At 42.5% G+C, this 24,623-nt stretch overlaps 1 protein-coding gene across 2 annotated transcripts in view; it reads right to left on the reverse strand.

Annotated features, from left to right (window-relative positions):
• Positions 1-308: 308 nt before the first annotated feature.
• Positions 309-24,623, reverse strand: part of LOC106566066 (macrophage-stimulating protein receptor) — a 36,949-nt gene continuing 12,634 nt past the window's right edge. For both annotated transcript variants that reach the window (XM_045691879.2, XM_045691878.2), the window contains exons 3-21: positions 23,090-23,266; positions 22,659-22,781; positions 22,306-22,476; positions 19,632-19,795; positions 19,371-19,506; positions 16,163-16,299; positions 15,802-15,981; positions 15,155-15,254; positions 14,815-15,033; positions 14,374-14,520; positions 12,900-13,056; positions 10,662-10,760; positions 10,377-10,577; positions 10,036-10,122; positions 9,689-9,870; positions 7,233-7,342; positions 6,569-6,734; positions 6,351-6,487; positions 309-5,769 (exon numbers count right to left, since the gene is read on the reverse strand). In XM_045691879.2, the coding sequence (XP_045547835.2) occupies positions 5,535-5,769; positions 6,351-6,487; positions 6,569-6,734; positions 7,233-7,342; positions 9,689-9,870; positions 10,036-10,122; positions 10,377-10,577; positions 10,662-10,760; positions 12,900-13,056; positions 14,374-14,520; positions 14,815-15,033; positions 15,155-15,254; positions 15,802-15,981; positions 16,163-16,299; positions 19,371-19,506; positions 19,632-19,795; positions 22,306-22,476; positions 22,659-22,781; positions 23,090-23,266 (2,928 nt within the window). In that variant the 3' untranslated portion in view covers positions 309-5,534. The remainder of the gene's footprint in view (positions 5,770-6,350; positions 6,488-6,568; positions 6,735-7,232; positions 7,343-9,688; positions 9,871-10,035; positions 10,123-10,376; positions 10,578-10,661; positions 10,761-12,899; positions 13,057-14,373; positions 14,521-14,814; positions 15,034-15,154; positions 15,255-15,801; positions 15,982-16,162; positions 16,300-19,370; positions 19,507-19,631; positions 19,796-22,305; positions 22,477-22,658; positions 22,782-23,089; positions 23,267-24,623) is intronic.

Below are 24,623 nucleotides of genomic sequence, written 5' to 3' on the forward strand. Positions count from 1 at the left end.
TCTGCACTGCAACCAGCCTCACTGAAACTTCACACACTTAAAAATGAACTGAAATTGCACTTAAGGCACCATAATCTTCTCTACTGTTTTTCTAATATGTTCCAGAAAATGAATGTATGTTGAGTCTGGCCATAACTACTGAACATGGTCAGTCATTACTCGCTACAATGCTGCAGTATCATATAGCATGGAAAAGGAAAAGCAATGAAATATTATGCATTAACTAGGCTCGATAACAACATAATGAGACATACTGAGGATTACATGATTGTGATTCTTATTCAAATCAAGAACCATGAATCAGTCTATTTCACTCTCAGAATCAAAATCACCTTTATTCGCCAAATACATTTGCATGTAAACAGAATACACAGACAATGAATAGAGTATACTCTCAAAGATAGACATGCACCCTTTTTTATTTAAAAATCTTTGTCTTAAAGATGAACTGAAATAATGATTATCTTTGTCTTAAAGGAAAAATCCAATCAAAAATGATTTTGGGGTATTTTCTTCATTAGTCCATTGTTGATTCAGTCCCAAAATCTGTTGCATGTCTGCAGTCAAGTTAAGATATTTGATTTTCAAGAAGCAAAATGTCACTTGCCACCATCCTAGGATCTAAAACGCATCATCATGATGATGTGGCAAGTGACACTTTGTTTCTTGGAGGTCCAATATGCAAAACAAAAATTGCATAAATAAATGATTTGCTTTTGATTAATCTTTGATTCATCTTGTACAGTAGGTCGTCTTTAAGTATGGTGAAAAAGAGGGACTCAGCAGAAGTGTATTACAGGGGACCACATGAGTCCTGAGGCCCTCTGGGGCTGCAGACGGCATAAAGCCTATTGATCCTAACAGAAGGGAGAGCATTAGGATAATTTACCATTACATAGCATTCAACTCACTCGGTCCCCTTCTTTTAGACCCTTTTAGATGACCTCTTTATAGCAAAACCCCATTAATTCAGGTAACATGCTGTTAAATCAATAGCTTTAAGCAATGCTACATTCTTAGCTCGCACTTCTGGATCATGTCTGAACTTAGCTTGTTGTTGTGAACCCCCCTTGACAATATCCGCAGGGAAGGAATAAAGGAAATATCTCATCTTTAACACAGTAAATTATTGATGTTGAGTATTAATGATCCTGAATCCAAAGATAGTGCAGGTGGCTGGATGGAGACTGTCAGAACAGAAAGCCCCTGACAGTGTTCCTCTCTTCTCCTCCACCTGCAGAGAGTGGACGTGTGGAGAAGGCTCTGAGGAAGACTCACTTCAAGCCCAGCTCAGTCCACCATCCACCCGCTACTCCCTCCCTCTCACACTTCCAGCCATCCAACCTTTGAAGAGTTCCTCACCTGCAGACTAACCTGCTTGTGCTACAGTTAGCTACTCCCAAAGAACAACAACACTGAATAAAAAGCATTGCAGGAGTGATGGAAAATTACTCTGCAACACCATTCCGTGAGTACAAATGCCTTTTCTTGGCTGGTTGACAGGACAGTGTGGGAGAGGTGGGAAAATTATTGTTATCGATCAATAATGACAAACCTCCTGGCATTGACAACTTAGATGGAAAGCTACTGAGGATGGTATCTGACTCTATAGCAACTCCTATCTGTCATATCTTTAATCTGAGTCTAGAGAAGGTATTTGTCTTCAGACCTGGAGGGAAGCCAAGGTCATTCCGCTACCCAAGAGTGGTAAAACAGCCTTTACTGGTTCTAACAGCAGACCTATCAGCTTGCTGCCAGCTCTTAGCAAACTTTTGGAAAAAATAGTTTGACCAAGTACAATGATATTTCTCTGTAAACAAAATAACAACAGACTTTCAGCATGCTTATAGAAAAGGGCACTCAACATGTACTACTGCACTGACACAAATGACTAACGATTGGTTGAAATAAATTCAAAATAAGAAGATTGTGGGAGCTGTACTGTTACTGTCCCTCCAGCCTTTGATATTATTGACCATAACCTGTTGTTGAGAGAACGTATGTGTTATGGCTTTTCAACCATATTGTGGATTCAGAGCTATCTATTGAATAGAACTAAGAGGGTTTTCTTTAATGGAAGCTTCTCTAATAAATATCAAACATGTAAAGTGTGGTGTACCGCAGGTCAGCTCTCTAGGCCCTCTACTCTTTTCTATTTTTACCAATGACCTGCCACTGGCATTAAACAAACATGTGTGTCCTTGTGTGCTGATGATTCAACCATATACACATCAGCAACCACAGCTAATGAAGTCACTGAAACCCTTAACAGAGTTGCAGTCTGTTTTGGAACAGATATTCAGTAATAAACTGGTCATGAACATCTCTAAAACTAAGAGCATTGTATTTTGTACAAATCATTCCCTAACTCTAGACCTCAGCTGAATTTGTAATGCATGGTGTGGCTGTTGAGAAAGTTGAGTAGACTAAATTACTTGGTGTCATCTTTGACTGGAAACTGTCATGGTCAAAACATATAGATTCAATGGTTGTAAAGATGGGGAGAGGTCTGTCCGTAATAAAGAGATGCTCTGCTTTTTTGACACCACACTCCACAAAGCAAGAAATGCAGGCTCTAGTTTGATCTTATCTTGATTATCGTCCAGTCATATGGTCATGTGCTGCAAAGAAGGAACTTGTTAAGCTGCAGCTGGCCGAGAACAGAGCAGCACGTCTTGCTCTTCATTGTAATCAGAGGGCTAATATTAATGCTATGCATGTCAGTATCTCTTCGCTAAGAGTTGAGGAAAGATTGACTTTGTCACTTCTTGTTTTTATAAGAAACATTCATGTGTTGGAAATTCCAAATTGTTTGCATAGTCAACTTACACACAGCACTGACACACAAGCTTACCCCACCAGACATGTCACCAGGGGTCTATTGACAGTCCCCAGATCCAGAACAAATTCAAGGAAACGTACAGTGTTATACAGAGCCATGAGTGCATGGAACTCCCTTCCATCTTATATAGTGCAAGTGAACAGCAAACCTGGTTTCAAAAAACAAATAAAGCAACACCTCACGGCACAACGCCTCTCCTGCTTGTGACCTACTTGTTGTGTGTAGGTACTGACACATGTAACTGATAGATACACACACACACACACACTACATGTTCATGTTTTTAAATGTATGCAAATTGTAAAGTATTTTGTCTGTAATGTTTTTTCCGTTATGTGTCGAACCCCAGTAAGAGTAGCTCTCACCATTAGATCAGCAGATGGGGAGCCTGATAAATCAAACAAAAAATCTAAGTTAGTACATCAGCCATTATAGCATTAACAGCATTTCTCTGATCGCCATTCCAGATTGAATTAAAGAAATACTTGTCTCAAGGACATTGTAGAAAAGCATAATTCAAAACTGTAGCCTACAACACAGTGGAACATTATGTGGAACTGTTTACATAAAAGCCTCTTCATACCAAAGTTAACCTATTGTTGCATTCTGTCAAAATATGAAACTGTAATATGGTGTACAGCGCAGGTCGTCAACCTTTTCCTTTTCGAAGACCACTGAGCAAGCTTTCAAGAGTGCCCAATTGAAAAGGTTAACATAAACATAAACACCCTCACACATTTGCACACACAAACACACACACACATAGCATATTAAGAGGCTGCTCTTTACAATAGCTCCACAGTGTGCTGGTGTTTATGACAGGTAAACCTATTATCATCTCTGCAGTGAGAGTATCTCCAGCTCTGCTCAGTGGGAGGCACAGAGGAGAGAGCCCAGAAGTCTGTGAAATACTTCAAACCCTTCAGCAATAACCCAAAACACATCTCTCATGAACACCTGTATTCATGGCTACTGTACAGAAACTAGTCATCTGATTGGCTGTGTTAAATCTAATGTTTTACTTTCTTCATGTTGATACAAACGTAGACTTGTGTTTTCTGATTGATGTCACTAAAACAATCCACAAGATAAACACAGTTGGGGATTACACATCTAGTGACTGAAATAAAAAAGAGAACTAAGGCTATAGGGTGTCCTGAGATTTCAGTACAGACAACAGTCTGCCAGCGCCAATCATAACCAGTTCCTTATGCAGACAAAGTAAACATCCCTCTTATCTCCTTTAAGCATTGTAGTGTGAAACATAGATTGTTGTAACAAAGTTCTGGCGTGTACCTTGGTCTGATGACGTGCAGAATACTGCAGCAAAAGTACTCGTGACAAAGGTTTTTACTGACCTCTAGTGATGGATTCAAAGACTAACAAGCAGTATGAAATGAGGGGCATACTTCAGCTCTGAGTTAAATGGGCAATCCGCAGTTCAAACAACAACAAAGCAGCCACCCCCTACTTGTTTTGGTAAACAGCTGAGGGATGGGGCTGGAGAATTTTAACCACTCTCAAAGCTATGAATACAAGGACTGACCATCCATGATATCAAAAGTATAGTTTTAACCATGTTTTGAGGCTATACAGTGTTTGTTTAAAATTACATTGTTTACAAACAATGGAGTAAAACAAGCTTATATTTATGGTTCTGATGGGGTGTGACAGTTGAACTGAGTATCAACTAGTATTCCTATTATTATTTTCTCTGAAGAGGAAGGGCAATTTAAAGCTTACCCATTAATAAGGATGGCTAACTGAACTATCCTCTCAGAAGTGTGTCCTTGTGAATCTCAAGGGCTGAGTTGACAGGCAGCCCAATTCAGATTTTTCCCGCCGCTAATTCATTTTTGACAATCACATAAGATCTTTTCACATCAGATCTTTTTCAGATCTGATTGGCCAAAAGACCAATTAGTTAGTGAAAAAAATACTAGAATTGGGGTGCCTGTGTAAATGCAGAAAAGTTGACCAGTTTGGTCAGTGGACACATTTCATACCATAAATCAAATGATCATCAACACAAATGACCATCTCGAATACTGTCTACACATGCAGCACAATTCTGATCTTTAGCCCATTATAGTCAAAAGATCTGATCGGTCAAAAGACCAATAGTGACAAAAAGATCAGTGTGTAAACACAGCCATAGCAAAAAAGTTAGCAAAATCTGACTCAAAAATGTGAAATCCATCCTATTAAACATATTAATGTCAAGCTTAAATCATAGTCATTAATTAGCATGACATATCCACATTTCAGACATTTACATTAATTTGTTCATATTTACAGCTGTGCTTCAGACATGGAGAGGGTTCACTTGGTGTCCCATAAATACAATTTCTCGAACTACCTTTAAAAAAAAAAAAAACTGCATTAAAAGTGCACAAAAATATGATATAGTCATAATTTGTGTACTCACAAGGTAGGGGAAACCCCATTAAAATGCAGTGTCATTGCTCACACAAGTGGACAAATTTAGTCAATAGTCAATGTTTTATTCCTTCCCAATCCAGTCTCAAGTAACAGAACTGCAAGATTATTTCTGCATACGGCGTGGATAGGAAAAGGAGAAGCCTTTCATCAGTGCCCTCTGACCTCTCTCTACTGTCCCTGTCCTGGTCCGGCCAGTTCTGGTCTGGTCCAGTCAGTTCTGGTGTGGTCCAGTCAGTTCTGATGAGTCCAGTCAGTTGGACATAACGCTGTCTGACTCTGATCCAGAAGAGGCTTCAGCCTCGTCAGCGGAGGCGGTCAGGGCTGGGTAGGGCCGTGGCTGGTCCAGGTTGACGTAGGTCACCTTAAGGCTGATGTAGTGCTCTCCCTCCAGGCAGGACCAGATCTCCAGGACCTCCTGGTCCAGCGTGTGGAAATCAGGCCTGAGCTCCGGCTCCGGGTCCCAGCACTCCAGCATGATTGAGTACCTGTAGAGAAACAACAGCAGCCATCAACAACCAAGACAGAGAAGCTGTAGAGCAATGGCAACCGCCGTCAACAACCAAGAGTTCCTAGAAAAACAACAACCTCCGTCAACAACCAAGAGTTCCTAGAAAAACAACAACCTCCGTCAACAACCAAGAGTTCCTAGAAAAACAACAACCTCCGTCAACAACCAAGAGTTCCTAGAAAAACAACAACCTCCGTCAACAACCAAGAGTTCCTAGAAAAACAACAACCTCCGTCAACAACCAAGAGTTCCTAGAAAAACAACAACCTCCGTCAACAACCAAGAGTTCCTAGAAAAACAACAACCTCCGTCAACAACCAAGAGTTCCTAGAAAAACAACAACCTCCGTCAACAACCAAGAGTTCCTAGAAAAACAACAACTGCCATCAACAACCAAGAGTTCCTAGAAAAACAACAACTGCCATCAACAACCAAGAGTTCCTAGAAAAACAACAACCGCCGTCAACAACCAAGAGTTCCTAGAAAAACAACAACTGCCATCAACAACCAAGCTAATCTGAGATAATTTTTTCAAATTCTGAGCCCAGAACCACTTACAGGACATCAGGGCAGAACTGTGGCTGGGGAAGCCTGCGCCCCTTCAACAGGAATTGAGTGATGTCATAGGGGTCCACTTCAGGATAGGGGCTAGCTCCTCTGGTCAACAGCTCCCACATCAGGACCCCAAATGACCACTGTGAAGACAAGGGGTAAAGAGCTAGAGTCAAGACAGATCAAGTATACAGAGTATGCTAACTAAGGCCATGTCCACTCACCACGTCTGACTTAGTGGTGAACTTCTGTGTCTGCAGGCTCTCTATGGCCATCCACTTGACTGGCAGCTTGGCCTTCTTGTGGTACTGGATGCTGTAGTACTCTTTGTCAAAGACATCTCTGGCCATGCCGAAGTCTGCCACCTTCACCGTGAACGTTTCATCAAGCCTAAAGAGACAATAGATAATAGATGATAATAGACAGATTTTAAAGATGGGACTGCCAGGTCCTGGACTGAGAAATAGTCTTTACATTAGTTTCAACTTATAATGTCACATGCACGAGCACAGTGAAATGCCTTTCTTGCCAGCTGCAAACTCAACAATGCAGTAATCAATAACAATGTAACACTAAAAATAACATAAGGTAGAACAAAAACACAATAAATAAAAATAAGAAGAACACAAGAAAGTAAGTAAGCATAATATAGAGAGGGTCAGTCAGTTCTAGTACCATATTTATAATGTGCAGGGATACTGGCTCGATAGATGTAAATACTGTATGTATAGGGGTATGGTGACTAGTATCAGGATATATGATAAACCAAGTAGCAGCAGCGTATATGATGATTGTATGTGAGTGGGTGGGTTTAGAGTCAGTAGTGAGTGTTTTTGTGTGTGTTGGCGTGTCCAAAAGGTATGAGTGACAGGGCTGCCCTTGACTTACATGCAATTCCTAGCTGCCAGGTCTCTGTGTACAAACTTCTTCTGGGCCAGGTACTCCATCCCTTTGGCAACTTGCAGCCCAAAGCCAATCAGGTCTTTCACCATTGGGTTCTGGAGGAGGAGAGAAAGAGTAGCACAGGAGTCGTTGGTGAGATATCATTAAAACCTCTACAGGATCGGTGGGTCCCCCACGGGACGGTTGAGCTAATGTAGGCTAACGCAATTAGCATGAGGTTGTAAGTAACAAGAACATTTCCCAAAACATAGACATACCTGATATTGGCAGAAAGCTTAAATTCTTGTTAATCTAAATGCACTGTCCAATTTACAGTAGCTATTACAGTGAAAGAAAACCATGCTATTGTTTGAGGAGAGTGCACAGTTATGTAGTTGAAAAGTGATTCATAAATTAATTAGGCACATGTGGGCAGTCTTGAAAATGTTTTAACAGAAATGCAATGGTTCATTGGATCAGTCTAAAACGTTGCACAAACACTGCAGCCATCTAGTGGCCAAAATCTAAATTGCACCTGGGCTGGATTAATACACTGCTCAAAAAAAATAAAGGGAACACTTAAACAACACAATGTAACTCCAAGTCAATCACACTTCTGTGAAATCAAACTGTCCACTTAGGAAGCAACACTGATTGACAATACATTTCACATGCTGTTGTGAAAATGGAATAGACAACAGGTGGAAATTATAGGCAATTAGCAAGACACCCCCAATAAAGGAGTGGTTCTGCAGGTGGTGACCACAGACCACTTCTCAGTTCCTATGCTTCCTGGCTGATGTTTTGGTCACTTTTGAATGCTGGCGGTGCTTTCACTCTAGTGGTAGCATGAGACGGAGTCTACAACCCACACAAGTGGCTCAGGTAGTGCAGCTCATCCAGGATGGCACATCAATGCGAGCTGTGGCAAGAAGGTTTGCTGTGTCTGTCAGCGTAGTGTCCAGAGTATGGAGGCGCTACCAGGAGACAGGCCAGTACATCAGGAGACGTGGAGGAGGCCGTAGGAGGGCAACAACCCAGCAGCAGGACCGCTACCTCCGCCTTTGTGCAAGGAGGAGCAGGAGGAGCACTGCCAGAGCCCTGCAAAATGACCTCCAGCAGGCCACAAATGTGCATGTGTCTGCTCAAACGGTCAGAAACAGACTCCATGAGGGTGGTATGAGGGCCCGACGTCCACAGGTGGGGGTTGTGCTTACAGCCCAACACCGTGCAGGACGTTTGGCATTTGCCAGAGAACACCAAGATTGGCAAATTCGCCACTGGCGCCCTGTGCTCTTCACAGATGAAAGCAGGTTCACACTGAGCACATGTGACAGACGTGACAGAGTCTGGAGACGCCGTGGAAAACGTTCTGCTGCCTGCAACATCCTCCAGCATGACCGGTTTGGTGGTGGGTCAGTCATGGTGTGGGGTGGCATTTCTTTGGGGGGCCGCACAGCCCTCCATGTGCTCACCAGAGGTAGCCTGACTGCCATTAGGTACCGAGATGAGATCCTCAGACCCCTTGTGAGACCATATGCTGGTGCGGTTGGCCCTGGGTTCCTCCTAATGTAAGACAATGCTATACCTCATGTGGCTGGAGTGTGTCAGCAGTTCCTGCAAGAGGAAGGCATTGATGTTTGGACTGGCCCGCCCGTTCCCCAGACCTGAATCCAATTGAGCACATCTGGGACATCATGTCTCGCTCCATCCACCAACGCCACGTTGCACCAGAGACTGTCCAGGAGTTGGCGGATGCTTTAGTCCAGGTCTGGGAGGAGATCCCTCAGGAGACCATCCGCCACCTCATCAGGAGCATGCCCAGGCATTGTAGGGAGGTCATACAGGCACGTGGAGGCCACACACACTACTGAGCCTCATTTTGACTTGTTTTAAGGACATTACATCAAAGTTGGATCAGCCTGTAGTGTAGTTTTCCACTTTCATTTTGAGTGTGACTCCAAATCCAGACCTCCATGGGTTGATAAATTGGATTTCCATTGATTATTTTTGTGTGATTTTGTTGTCAGCACATTCAACTATGTAAAGAAAAAATGTCATTCATTCAGATCTAGGATGTGTTATTTTAGTGTTCCCTTTATTTTTTTGAGCAGTGTACATTATGGCCATTCTCTTGCATTTCAAAGGTGATAATACAAAAAATTGCGTTTTTTTCTTTGCATTGTCTTTTACCAGATGTGTTATATATTCTCCTACATTAATTTCACATTTCCACAGACTTCAAAGTGTTTCATTTCACATGGTTACTTCAAGTCCTGAGCTACAGGCAGTATGTCATTTTAGGTGAAAAAAAAAAAAAGGGGGGTGGATACTTAAGAGTTAATAAAACCAAAGCACTTGCAGTAATCTTCAGTACACTGGTGAAAAAGGTTAAGTATCAGTTAAATCTGGTGATTCTGTCCATTTACTTTGACAAAGAAAGGCCCTATAGGCTGACTTACCCTCCTTTCACAGCGTATAAAGTGGCGCAGGTCTCCATATTTCATATAGGGCAGCACCACCAGGGGGAGCCCCTCCTGGGGCAGAATAATGCCCAGCAGGGACAGAACGTTGGTGTGGTGGAACTCCTTCATCAGGATGCCCTCTCTCAGGAACTGCTCCACCTCCTCCAGGGCTGTGATCCCTGAGAGTGAGAAAGAGCGAGAGATTGCGAGAGAGAGCGCGAGAGAGAGCGCGAGAGAGAGCACGAGAGCATTGTTCTACATGAAACTAGCAGGATATACACTCAGCAAATGACTAGCATAGTTGTTTATCACAAGAGGGCTCAAAATGTAAATAATCAACTTACTGTTCAATGCTTTAACAGCACAGTGGATTAACTGTTCTTGGTTCTTGTTGTCTGTTAGGTAGCCATGGTACACAGTCCCAAAATTACCTGAATAACAACAAAATTACATCAGTGTTTTTTGGGGATATTGCTCTAGTCTAGTTACATACTTGTAAATGAAAAAAATATGAGCATGTGATTGAGTGGAAATAGAAATGGATGGACTCTAATGAATTGAAGCTGACTACCAGAAATATGTTTCTTCTCTCAGTATCTAAGGAGGTCCTGATTAGTTTGGCATGACAATGACAATAGGAGTCGGCAAGACAGCACCAACAAATCTGGGACCGGTCTATCCATACCTTTACCAATGATCTGGTTGTGGTGAATGTTGACCGTGTCGGCTGGGATCAGGACGTCTCTGACCTCCTCCAGGAGCTCAGGTTTCAGGGTGTCCAATGAGATCAGAGGCACGGCCAAGGGGTCAAAGGTGGCAGTGTAGACCAGGCCATGGAAGGTTATCCCTCCTGAGCCTGTCGTCTGGCTCGGCTGGTAGGACAGGTCTGGAGAACAGAGGAAACATTGATGAATGAATATGAATAACAAGATTGATGAATCATAATCAATGATCACAACAAGGGTCTCACCTCGTCTGTAGTCACCTGTGGGGGATAGGTCAGGGTTGCTGCTTATTCTTCTGCGGGCGGACATCCTTGCTAAACGAGTCTCTACATTGACTGAAATTTCTAAATCAACACAATTAATAACATTGTCATATACAGAACCAGTCAAAAGTTTGAACACAGAACACACATGGGTAAAGCGGCATTTGAAAATTCGTCATTGGCGTTGATTGGTTAGAGATGATCCAATCGCTTATGAATTTGTTTTGTACAACACCCCTCATTTTGACTTCCCCAGAAACAACTTCAACGATGGGAGGCTCAGACTGAAGTATGTAGTGAACATAGACCAGCGGAAGAATTCAGTTTGAGTCATCAGGCAAATAGTGTATAGATCCAGTAATATACAGTACCAGTCAAAAGTTTGGACACACCTACTCATTCCAGGGTTTTTCTTTATTGTTAAAAAGTGTTAAACAAATCTAAATATATTTTAGATTTTAGACTCTTCAAAGTAGCTACATTTTGCCTTAATGACAGCTTTGCACACTCTTGGCATTCTCTCAACCAGCTTCATTAGGTACTGTAGTCACCTGGAAGGCATTTCAATTAACAGGTGTGCCTTATTAAAAATACATTTGTGAAATGTCTTTCCTTCCTAATGCATTTGAGCCAATCAGTTGTGTTGTGACAATGTAGGGGTGGTATACAGAAGATAGCCCTATTTGGTAAAAGACCAAGTCCATTATTATGGCAAGAACAGCTCAAATAAGCAAAGAGAAACGACAGTCCATCATTACTTTAAGACATGAAGGTCAGTCAATCTGAAAAATGTCAGTGCAGTCGCAAAAACCAGCAAGCGCTATGATGAAACTGGCTCTCATGAGGACCGCCACAGGAAAGGAATACCCAGCCACAGAAATTGCAGCCCAAATAAATGCTTCACAGTGTTCCAGTAAGAGACAAATCTCAACATCAACTCTTCAGAGGAGACTGGGTGACTCTGGCCTTCATGGTCGAATTGCTGCAAAGAAACCACTAATAAAGGAGAGGCTTGCTTGGTCCAAGAAACCGGAGCAATGGACATTAAACCGGTGGAAATCTGTCCTTTGGTCTGAAGAGTCCAAATTTGAGATTTTTGGTTCCAACTGTCGTGTCTTTGTGAGACACAGAGTAGGTGAACGGATGATCTCCACATGTGTGGTTCCCACCGTGAAGCATGGAGGAGGGGGTGTGATGGTGCTATGCTGGTGACAGTGTCTGTGATTTATTTATAATTCAAGTCACAATTAACCAGCATGGCTGCCACAGCATTGTGCAGTAGTATGCCATCCCGTCTGGTTTGCGCTTAGTGGGACTATCATTTGTTTTCAATAGGAAAATGACCCAACACACCTCCAGGCTGTGTAAGGGCTATTTGAACAAGAACGAGAGTGATGGAGTGCTGCATCAGATGACCTGGCCTCCACAATCACCTGGCCTCAACCCAATTGAGATGGTTTGGGATGAATTGGACCGCAGAGTGAAGGAAAAGCAGCCAACAAGTGCTCAACATATGTAGGAACTCCTTCAAGACCTATGGAAAGCATTCCAGGTGAAGCTGGTTGAGACAATTCCAAGAGTGTGCAAAGATGTCATCAAGGCAAAGGGTGGCTACATTGAAGAATATAAAAAATAAAATATATTTTGATTTGTTTAACACTTTTTTGGTTACTACATGATTCCATATGTGTTCTTTCATAGTTTTGATGTCTTCACTATTATTCTACAATGTAGAAAATAGTAAAAATAAAGAAAAACCCTTAACCTAGTAGGTGTGTCCAAACTTTTGACTGGTACTGTACATACTTAAATCAAAGCAAACAACTTTAGATACCTAGTAGATGTGAGCAAATTGAAGATAACATACTACAAGAGTACAAATGTATGATGTTAATATGAGCCATTTGCTACAGCAGGAAAAATATTCTGCAGCAACAGGACATTTATATTGTTATGTGGATTATAACTCATGGAATATTTTTATAGGTTGATACACTTTTCTCAAATCTGAAATTTCAAAGTGGAAATTACAAACTTCAGAAGCCTATTTAAACCTCAAATACACTACAAGTTTAAACTGTCCTACATTGCAGGAAAGTTACCCTGAAACAGGGTTATAAAATTAAGCTCCAATAACGGTACTGGTAGATGAAAGCGAATCCCACGCAATCCCACGGTAATCTCATGGTAGCAAATCCTACGGACAGTAACGGTTCTCACCTTTCTTTTTCCTCCTCACATGTTTCATGGTGATGAAAGCCAGGGCAGCGCCAATGCACAATGCAGCAAAGATCCCCATCACCACACCCACTGTGTTGACAGTGTTGCTGAAGAAGACCACAGTGCCCACCTCATAGGCATGCCCATTCACAGACACCTGGGACAGAAACCAGGATATCACTCAGACCTTTGGATCGTTTTTATATCACTTTACTTTAGTACCAGTTTACTCATGGATTGATGGCTTGCTTTTAACTTGGGATAGGCGTGCCGCTAGCGCCCCACCTCGACTACATACAGTGAAATTGCAGAGCGCGAAATTCAAAATACAAAATTCGTAATATTAAACATTCATGAAAATACAAGTGTCTTACATTGTTTAAAAGCTTAACTTCTTGATAATCCAGCCGCTTTGTCAGATTTCAAAAAGGCTTTATCTGAGGACAGCGCCCCGCATACAAAAGCATTACATACATTTTCCAATCAAGCAGAGGCATCAAGAAAGTCAGAAATAGCGATAAAATAAATCACTTACCTTTGAAGATCTTCCTCTGGTTGCAATCACAAGGGTCCCAGCTACATAACAAATGGTCCTTTTGTTCGATAAAGTCCTTCTTTATATCCCAAAAAAGTCTGTTTAGTTGGCGTGCTTGACTCAGTAATCCACCGGTTTCCCTTGTTCAAAATGCACACAAATGAATCCCGAAAGTTACCAATAAACTTTGTCCAAACAAGTAAAACAACGTTTCTAATCAATCCTCAGGTACCCTAATATGTCAATAAACGAAATCATTTAAGACGGAGAATAGTATGTTCATTACCGGAGATAAATAACGAAGTGGGCGCCCTCACCGACACGCAGCACAACACTACAGCCAAAATGGGAGCCACTTAGAAAAACTACAAATTCTAGCTCATTTTTCAAAAAACAAGCCTGAAACTCTTTCTAAAGACTGTTGACATCTACTGGAAACCCTAGGATTCTGGGAGGTATTCTATTCATATTCCCACAGACAGCCATTATAATGAGTGGTGAGCTCAACAACAAAAAAATTCCCGGATGGATTCTCCTCGGGCTTTCGCCTGCTATATCAGTTCTGTTATACTCACAGACATTATTTTAACAGTTTTGGAAACTTTAGAGTGTTTTCTATCCAATACTACCAATTAAATGCATATCCTAGCTTCTGGGCCTGAGTAACAGGCAGTTTACTTTGGGCACCTCATTCATCCAAACTTCTAAATACTGCCCCCTATCCATAAGAAGGTTGTGGGTCAATTCCATTTCAATTCAGTCAAAGTAAACTGAAATTCTAATTCCAATTCATTTAAATGGAATTGACCCAAAACCTGTTTTCTTTCTGACAGCTGTTACTAATGGCCTAGTTTAGTTTACTATAGAGGAGGCATGATAATGGTTAAATAAGGGTTAAGTTCAATTAGGTTAACCATTACAGTAAGTAGAGTAGCTCACCCTGACAGGTGACCCTTCACTGGGGATGATGAGATTCTTGGGGATCCTGCAGGTCAGTTCGTTGTCCAGTACCTGGACACCACAGTCCACACCTCCAATGCTCATTGTAATCTCCATACAGGGACTCACCATACTCAGCTTGTTGTGCTGCAGAACATGGCAGAGCAAGACTCATTGGCTCATTGTGGTACTTATTGGAGTCTTGTTATTATTTACTACAGGGGCCAAAACGGGTTAGTTGTAAGCTGGTTGTAATGATGTAATTTCCACCAATCAGCTTTGTCTGCTGGGACCTAAGAAATTAAGAAATCAACTACTTACACTACTGGTACAACAACAGTCATGGTCAGATTTACACAGCAATCAATTGTTCATTTGTAGAATAGAGTTACTGTACTTGTTTGACTGACTACGTAGCTGTGTGTATGATTGTGAACGTACATGCAGGGAAACCTCAGTCTGTCCAGGGTTCAGGCGGAGTACGTTGCCTTCGTACTCAAAGGGGGTGATGCTGGCGTCTGGTTGGTATTCGAAGCGCTTCACCACAAGTTTGTTGGCCCCGTCCATGTTGATAGTGATGATGCCCTTGTCGGTCTCATTCCTGGGGAAAACAGGGGCGAAGCACTCCATACGTGTGGGGGTTGCTGTGCCATTGCAGACCTGGGTTACATTGAAAGTGTCAATAACAGTATTCTGGGGATAATTTAATCACATTTCATAGATTTTACCCCCATCTTAGGTTTATGAGGCCCAGAGTTGTTAACCCTAGAGGATAACTTACACGCTGCAGAAGCATCTGTGAGGGGTTGTGGGATTTGTAGCGGATCACAGTGTTGTACGCAGAGTCCAGATTACTGCCTTTTATGATGATTTTGGATCCACTTAATCACACAATTCAACAAATAAAAACAAACAAATACAGACTTGGTGTTAGAGGTCACTTTTGCTGAGTGTACATTGAGGGGAAACCAGCACTATTTGCAGTTTAATCTTTATTATTTTTCAAATAGTTGTGGCAGTTGCTGAAATGAGATCCACAAATGGACACACAACAGGTCTCAGCATGTCTATTTCTGTTGGCCAAATCTTCACTTAGATTTACCTAATTGTCTCAAGAGAGGTTGAACATTTCCTGCACAGCATGTTTTCCCTCAGCTAAAAGTGTAGGCACTGCACTGAATGCACTTGCCTTATTACTGGCTGCTCTGTCATTGTTTCTAACACTATGCCTGCAATCAACTCTCTTTTCAACTGTTTTCTACAGTTCTATAAAGCAGCGCATTTGTCAGTCAGCTATGCCCTGAAGCACCCAGATGATGCCAGCTGGCCAGTGAGTATAGTATGGCCTAATCTCTCATGGACAGATTCGAGAAGTGACAACATTGTGAGAATTTTACTTCTGGGTAACAAAGATTAAGTATGGCCTACCTTCTGAAGCTGCAGACTGGCTGTATCACAGTGATCACAGGGTTCTTCTTGTAGTGAAACATCTTGGTAGTAGCCACTTGGGATTTGTCAATGAAAACCCTGACAGGCACCTTCTTCACCACTGCCAACCCTTTGGACAGGCAGACTATGGAGGACATGGTCCCAGTACCCTCAGTGACACTGGCAGAGAGAGCGTAACAAATGGGACAAAAACATAATATTATGAACACTAATATACCGTAGATACAGACAGACACATACTAAGAAAGAGACACATTATTTAGTTCCAATGAGAGACCTGGAGAGAGCAAATTACACAGCAGAAACCAATGAAAACAGAGAGGTGGATTCCCATAATTACCTCTTGATGGGGCAGTCCTGGTTTCCTATAGACACAGTCTTTATCATTCCAGCATTCAAGTGAGGCCCTGTCACTGTGACCAAGGTTCCCCCTATTTGAGGCCCGTAGTCAGGAGTGATTTCTGTGATACTTGGCTCCTGGATAGAAAAGTAGACATTGGGATGAATTAAATATATATACAGTTAATTCGGAAAGTATTCAGACCCCTTGACTTTTTCCACATTTTGTTACGTTACAGCCTTATTCTAAAATTGATCAAATTGTTTTTTTCCTCATCAATCTACACACAATACCCCAAATGAACAGGTTTTTATATTTTTGGGTAAATTTATAAAAGTACAAAACTGAAATATCACATTTACATAAGTATTCAGACCCTTTACTCAGTACTTTCTTGAAGCACCTTTGGAAGCGATTACAGCCTCGAGTCTTCTTGGGTATGATGCTACAAGCTTGGCACACCTGTATTTGTAGAGTTTCTCCCATTCTTCTCTGTAGATCCTCTCAAGCCTCTGTCAGGTTGGATGGGGAGCATTGCTGCACAGCTATTTTCAGGTCCCTCCAGAGATGTTCGATCGGGTTCAAGTCTGGGCTCTGGTTGGGCCACTCAAGGACATTCAGAGACTTGTCCCGAAGCCACTCCTGCGTTGTCTTGGCTGTGTGCTTAGGGTCGTTGTCCAGTTGGAAGGTGAACCTTCACCCCAATCTGAGGTCCTGAGCGCTTTGGAGCAGGTTTTCATCAAGGATCTCTCTGTACTTTCCCTTGACCCTGAATAGTATCCCAGTCCCTGCCGCTGAAAAACATCCCCACAGCATGATGCTACCACCACCATGCCTTCACCGTAGGGATGGTGCCAGGTTTCCTCCAGACGTGACGCTTGGCATTCAGGCCAAAGGGTTCAATCTTGGTTTCATCAGACCAGAGAATCTTGTTTCTCATGGTCTGCGAGTCTTTAGGTGCCTTTTGGCAAACTCCAAGCGAGCTGTCATGTGCCTTTTACTGAGGAGTGGCTTCTGTCTGGCCACTACCATAAAGGCCTGATTGGTGGAGTGCTGCAGAGATGGTTGTCCTTCTGGAAGTTTCTCCAATCTCCACAGAGGAACTCTAGATCTCCTTCAGAGTGACCATCAGGTTCTTGGTCACCTCCCTGACCAAGGCTCTTCTCCCCCGATTGCTCAGTTTGGCCGGGCGGCCAGCTCTAGGAAGAGTCTTGGTGGTTCCAAACTTCTTCCATTTAAGAATGATGGAGGCCACTGTGTTCTTGGGGACCTTCAATGCTGCAGAAATATTTTGTTACCCTTCCCCAGATCTGTGCCTCGACACAAACCTGTCTCTGAGCTCTATGGACAATTCCTTCAACCTCATGGTTTTTGCTTTGACATGCACTGTCAACTGTGGGACCTTATATTGACAGGTGTGTGCCTTTCCAAATCATGTCCAATCAATTGAGTTTACCACAGGTGGACTCCAATCAATGTTGAGTCTCATAGCAAAGGATTTGAATACTTATGTAAATAAGGTATTTCTGTTTTTCATTTTTAATACATTTGCAAAACATTCTAAAAACCTGTTTTCACTTTGTCATTATGGGGTATTGTGTGTAGATTGATGACAACTATTTTTTATTTAATCCATTTTAGAATAAGGCTGTAACATAACAAAACGTGGAAAAAGTCAAGGGGTCTGACTACTTTCCGAATGCAATGTATAAACCTGTGTGGAAGCGCAGATTTATACAGTGCATCTCTGGGACCCTCAGGATGACAAATCAGAGCAAGATTACTACATTATTTATCTTCAGAGGTGAATGTATCAAACCAGTTGCGGTGATAAAAGTATTTTGTTGTTGTGCACTCTCCTCAAACAATAGCATGGATTTTTTTCACTGTAATAGCTACTGTAAATTGGACAGTGCAATTAGATTAAAAATAATTTAAGCTTTCTGCCCATATAAGACATGTCTATGTCCTGGGAAATGTTCTTGTTACTTACAACGTCATGCTAATCACATTAGCGCACGTTAGCTCAACTGTCCCGGAGGAGGGACACCGATCCCGTAGAATTGAATGTTCTTTTATCTGTTTTTCTATCTGTTTTTATTGCTATCTTAAGTTACCTGGGGTGGCAGAGAGTTACATGTACTATTTTTTTTTATTTAACCTTTATTTAACTCATGGCTTTATTTAATAATGTGTGTTTCCCAGCCTCTGTTCTGGAACTGGAGACTGTGAAGAGACCTCTGGCTGCATGTCTTGTGTGGTACTGATGAGTGTCCTAACTGTGTGCCAACTGCTTGAACAGACAGTTCAGTACCTTTAACACATCAACACCTCACACAAAGACCAGTAGTGATGCCATCAATCTCTCCTCAACTTTGAGCCAGGAGAGTTCGACATGCATACCACTGACATTCACATCTAAGTGAAATATGTGCTGTTCTGGACCAACTGCAATTTTACATTTACATTTACGTCATTTAGCAGACGCTCTTATCCAGAGCGACTTACAGTAGTGAATGCATACATTTCATTTCATGCATTTTTTTTTGGACTGGCCCCCCGTAGGAATCGAACCCACAACCCTGGCGTTGCACACACCATGCTGGCGTTGGCGTTGCAAACACCATGCTGTACCAACTGAGCCACAGGGAAGGCCATTTTCCTATGTCCTTCTTTGATGCACGTGACCACACAACTGGGCAGTAGTCCATGTGTGACAAAACGAGGGCCTGTAGGACCTGCCTGGTTGATTTAGTTGTCAAGAAAGCAGAGCATTGCCTTATCATGGACAGACCTCTCCCATTTTAGCAACCATTGAATCTATATGTTTTGACCATGACATCTTGCTTTCTAGGGTTACACCCAGCAGTTTAATCTACTCAACTTGCTCAATCCCCACATTATTCAATACTAGATCTAGATGAGATTTAGGTTTGAGTGAGTGATTTGTCCCAAAGACGATGCTTTTAGCTTTTGAGATATTTACCACCAGCCTATTGCTAGATACTTATTCTAAAACTGACTGAAGTTCTATGTTAAGGGTGTCAGTTATTTCTGGATTTACATCCTCTGCCTTATCATGGATTGATAATGGGTTATCATGGATTGAGAGTTAATAGAACACAGAGGGTTTTATTTAATGGAAGCCTCTCTAATGCAAATTCAGTTTTTACTGTGTCAACAATAAAATAAATGTAATCCTCCTCACCACAAAAGTGAACCCTATCATTTGGGCCTGGCCTTCAACTGAGTAGCGTCCCTCCACCTTCCCCTCATGCACTGCCACAGTGATGTTGAGATCCTGGGATGGACCCGGAACCTTAGGGTGAATGCTACACACCAGCCTAGGAAGGGTCAGCGAGAAAGATCAGTGATGCCTTTAGCCTCAGCATAAAATTGTTTCACAGAGCTGATTTGGGTTGAGTTTATATGTCTCTATGCATTCTGTCTGTCTGTGTGTGTTACTCACTGTGTACTATTGCTCTTCTCTGACAGCACAGTGCAGGGAGTCTCTCCCACTCGCACCAGGTGGGTCTCCTCGCTGATGATGGCTGGTCGTAGAGGAGACTGTAACTCCCAGCCACACAGCCTCAGCTCTGTCTCACCATCAGGGGGAGCCGTCTTTGGGGAAAACTGGATCCCCAATACAATACCATCAGAAAGACTCCTCAAATGCTTAACTACAGTGCCTTCAGAAAGTATTCATACCCTTGACTTAATACACATTTTGTTGTGTTACAGCCTGAATTCAAAATGGATTAAATGTACAATTGTCTTCTCACCCATCATCTACACACAATACCCCATAATGGCAAAGTTAAAACATGTTTTTAGAAATGTTTGCATTTATTGAACATGGAATACAGAAATATCTATTTTAACTAAGTATTCACACCCTTTAGTCAATACATGTTAGAATCACCTTTAGCAGTGATTACACCAGTGAGCCTTTCTGGGTAAGTCTCTCAAGCCGTCATTTTGAAGTGACTCAAATCCTATTGATTTGCATATCTGATTTGAATCTGTTCTTTTTCCTGCACCCTGAACAGCCAAAAAGCACATGGAATAAGATATTTCAAGCCACATTTCAAACCACCTTCGTAGGTGGTTTACATAAATTAAGACACAAATCTGATTCCTGGCTATGTTTCTTGTGTCTGAACATTCAAATCTGATTTATTTGCCCTCAAGTGAGATTTAGACTGTTATTCAGCAGATCGCGTTGCTTGCTAGCTACTCTGTTGCTAGTTTGACAACAACATGTGGTAGCTAACTAGCTTGTTAATTGTTTACAAACAAACGAGTGAATGTGCTAGAAAGCTAAACAGCTACCTAGCTAGCTAGTTGGCTGCTGTGGCTAGCCAGAAAGGACTTGTTTTGAAAGTTGGATCATGTTATCCTTTAAGGCTTTAAAAGTGTTCTTTCTGAAGGCAGATTTTGAACATTCAAAGCAACTGAGAAATGACCATAGCAGGCAATGTTGTCACCTTAGCATGCTACCTAACTTCTGAGTGATAGGAAGCACAAGCACTACCACCAATCAGCCTACACAACTGCATACACACACGTCATTACTATGGCAACTAGTGTAGTCTTGTGTGCAAATGACTGCTGTCTGAACACACACAAATCTGATTTGGTCACTTTTAACTTGGTGTTTGAACAGTCAGTAGTCCAAAACAGGTTTGAAAAACAAAACTGATTTGAGCATTAAGGCCTGCAGTGTGAACAGGGCTTAAGAACTTTGCAAACCTGGATTGTACCATATTTACACATTATAATTAAAAATATTCTTCAAGCTCTGTCAAGTTGGTTGTTGATCATTGCTAGACAGCCATTTTCAAGACAATTTAAGTCAAAACAATAACTAGGCCACTCAGGAACATTCAATGTCGTCTTGGTAAGCAACTCCAGTGTATACAGTATTTGGCTATTTATCTCCCAGTGTCTGTTGGAAAGCAGACTGTAGCAGGTTTCCTGTAGGATTTTGCCTGTACTTAGCTCTATTCTGTTTCTTTTTATCCTAACAACTCCCTAGTCTTTGCAGATGACAAGCATAGCCATAACATATTGCAGCCACCACCATGCTTGAAAATATGAAGGGTGGTACTCGGTGATGTGTTATGTTGGATTTGCCCCAAAAATAACACTTTGTATTCAGGAAATAAAGTTCATTTCTATGCTACATTCTTTGCAGTTTTACTTTTGTGCCTTATTGCAAACAGGATGCATGTTTTGTAAAAAAATGTATTCTGTACAGGCTTCCTTCTTTTCACTCTGTCATTTAGGTTAGTATTGTGGAGTAACTACAATGTTGTTGATATATCCTCAGTTTTCTCCTATCACAGCCATTAAACTCTGTAACTGTTTTAAAGTCACCATTGGCCTCATGGTGAAATCCCTGTGTGGTTTCCTTCCTCTCCGGCAACTGAGTTAGGAAGGACTCCTGTATCTTTGTAGTGACTGTGTGTATTGATATACAATGCAAAGCGTAATTAATAACTTCACTATGGTCAAAGGGATATTCAATCTTTACTTCTTCTTTTTTTTACCCATAAACAGGTGCCCTTTTTGCGAGGCATTGGAAAACCTCCCTGGTATTTGAATCTGTGTTTGAAATTCACTGATTGACTGAGGGACCTTACAGATACTGTAATTATATGAGTTATATGTGTGCGGTACAGAGATGCGGTAATCATTAAAAAATCCTGATAAACACTTTTATTGCTCACAAAGTGAGCCTATGCAACTTATTGTGACTTGTTAAGCAAATTATCACTCCTGAACATATTTAGGCTTGCCATAACAAAGGGATTGAATACTTATTGATTTCAGCTGTTCGTGTCACTAATTTGTAAACATTTATAAAAATATAATTCCACTTTGACATTATGGGGTATTGTGTGTAGGCCAATTACACAAAACTTCAGGCTGTAACACAACAAAATGTGGAAAAAAGTCAAGACGTGTAAATACTTTCTAAAGGCACTGTTTCAATATCCTATTGATAATGTCTTGGTTTCTTCAACCTATGTGTTTGGTGGTCCTGGTTCGGACATTTATGATCAGATGAAAAGACAAGACCCTCCATCTACTGAGTCATCTTCTCTTCCACTCCCTACTTCAGCCCCCAGCAGTCTTACCTTTGTGATGACGGGAGGACAGGACTCACTCTTCCACTGTATGAGGCACTCCTCCTGCCTGGAGCACACCCCCGAACACCAGCCACACCCTATGAACCTGGGCGCCATCAGACACGTGGAGCAGGTCAGAAAGTGTTTACATCCTGGTCCTTTAGGAGACACACTGAACATCTGGCACAGAGAAAGAGAAAAGAGAGAGCGCAAAAGAGAAAAGAGAGAAAGACAAAGACAGAGACAGAGAGCGAGAGAGAGAGAACGAGAGAGAGAAAAGAAAGAGTCACACTGCCAAAATAAGTCACAAGTAAAAAACAAGTGAATACCAGTAAGTATTTATGATTGAATTGAAAAGGCACCTTATTTCCAACCACAAAGAGCAAGGACTCGTTAGATTGCACAGCAGCTTTCCTGGACACCTCAGTGTCCTCTCCCAGAGAATAGTTGGCAAAGATGATGGGATTTGACCTCCTCAGGATGAGCTACAACAGTCAAAGTCACTACAGTTATATCATTAAGTCATGGCAGACCTATGAAAGGAATGGACTTGTGATATGTTCTACTTAGGTTGGTTACAATGCTGAGAGAGCTAATGATTGCCGTTGGAGAACACTGATTATATAATGTTTACACTTGAGAAACGACAGTCATGCATATGGTAAAACTTTGAAATATAACTCCATCTACCCCCACTTTCACTGTCTGCATTCATGAAGTAGACTGTAATTTCATATTCTCCCACCAGATGTCTCAGTGAGTGTACTGTACTGTACCACACACACACACACACCTGCAACAGCCTGCCGTCCTTGGTGCCAATGTGTGCCACAGTGTTGTTCCCGATGATGGTGACCAGTACTGAGGTGAGCAGGATGTTGTTCATGTACCTGTTGAAGAGGTCCAACCTGTAGTATGGCTTAGACACCAGGGTGGACTTGGCCATGCATGTAACGTTGTTGTCGGAGCTCTGCAGACACACATAGAGATTACTCATACTGACTGACTATTCAAACATGACTGGTCATTTCACACCTTTTCCATTTTCCTTTTTACATGAGGGTTATTACGTTGGTGAATCCTATGGTTTATTTTACTTTACATAGAGTGAGCTCCAAAATTATTGGGACAGTGACAATTTATTTGTTGTTTTGGCACTGTACTCCAGAAATTTTGATTTGAAACAATACAATGACTATGATGTTAAAGTGTAGACTGTCAGCTTTAATTTGAGGGTATTATCATCCAGAAATTACAGCACTTTTTGTACATAGTCTCCCCCATTTTAGTGGATCTAAAGTACTGGGACAAATCCACTTATATGTGTATTAAAGTAGTACAAAGTTAAGCATGAGGTCCCATATTCATAGCATGCAATGACTACATCAGGCTTGTGACTCTACAAATTGGTTGGATGCATTTGCTGATTGTTTTGGTTGTTTTTCTGATTATTTTGTGCCCCACCACCACACACACCCCACCACCACACACACCCCACCACCACACACACCCCACCACCACACCACCACACACACCCCACCACCACACACACCCCACCACCACACCACCACACACACCCCACCACCACACACACCCCACCACCACAGACACCCCACCACCACACACACCCCACCACCACACCACCACACACACCCCACCACCACACACACCCCACCACCACACACACCCCACCACCACACCACCACACACACCCCACCACCACACACACCCCACCACCACACACACCCCACCACCACACCACCACCACACACCCCACCACCACACACACCCCACCACCACACACACCCCACCACCACACCACCACCACACACACCCCACCACCACACACACCCCACCACCACACCACCACCACACACCCCACCACCACACACACCCCACCACCACACACACCCCACCACCACACACACCCCACCACCACACCACCACCACACACCCCACCACCACACACACCCCACCACCACACACACCCCACCACCACACCACCACCACACACCCCACCACCACACCACCACACACACCCCACCACCACACACACCCCACCACCACACCACCACCACACACCCCACCACCACACACACCCCACCACCACACACACCCCACCACCACACACACCACCACACACCCCACCACCACACCACCACACACACCCCACCACCACACACACCCCACCACCACACCACCACACACACCCCACCACCACACACACCCCACCACCACACACACCCCACCACCACACCACCACACACACCCCACCACCACACCACCACACACACCCCACCACCACACCACCACACACACCCCACCAC

This window comes from Salmo salar, chromosome 12, assembly GCF_965601325.2.
Source record: "Salmo salar chromosome 12, fSalSal1, whole genome shotgun sequence".
Classification (NCBI taxonomy): Eukaryota; Metazoa; Chordata; class Actinopteri; order Salmoniformes; family Salmonidae; genus Salmo; species Salmo salar.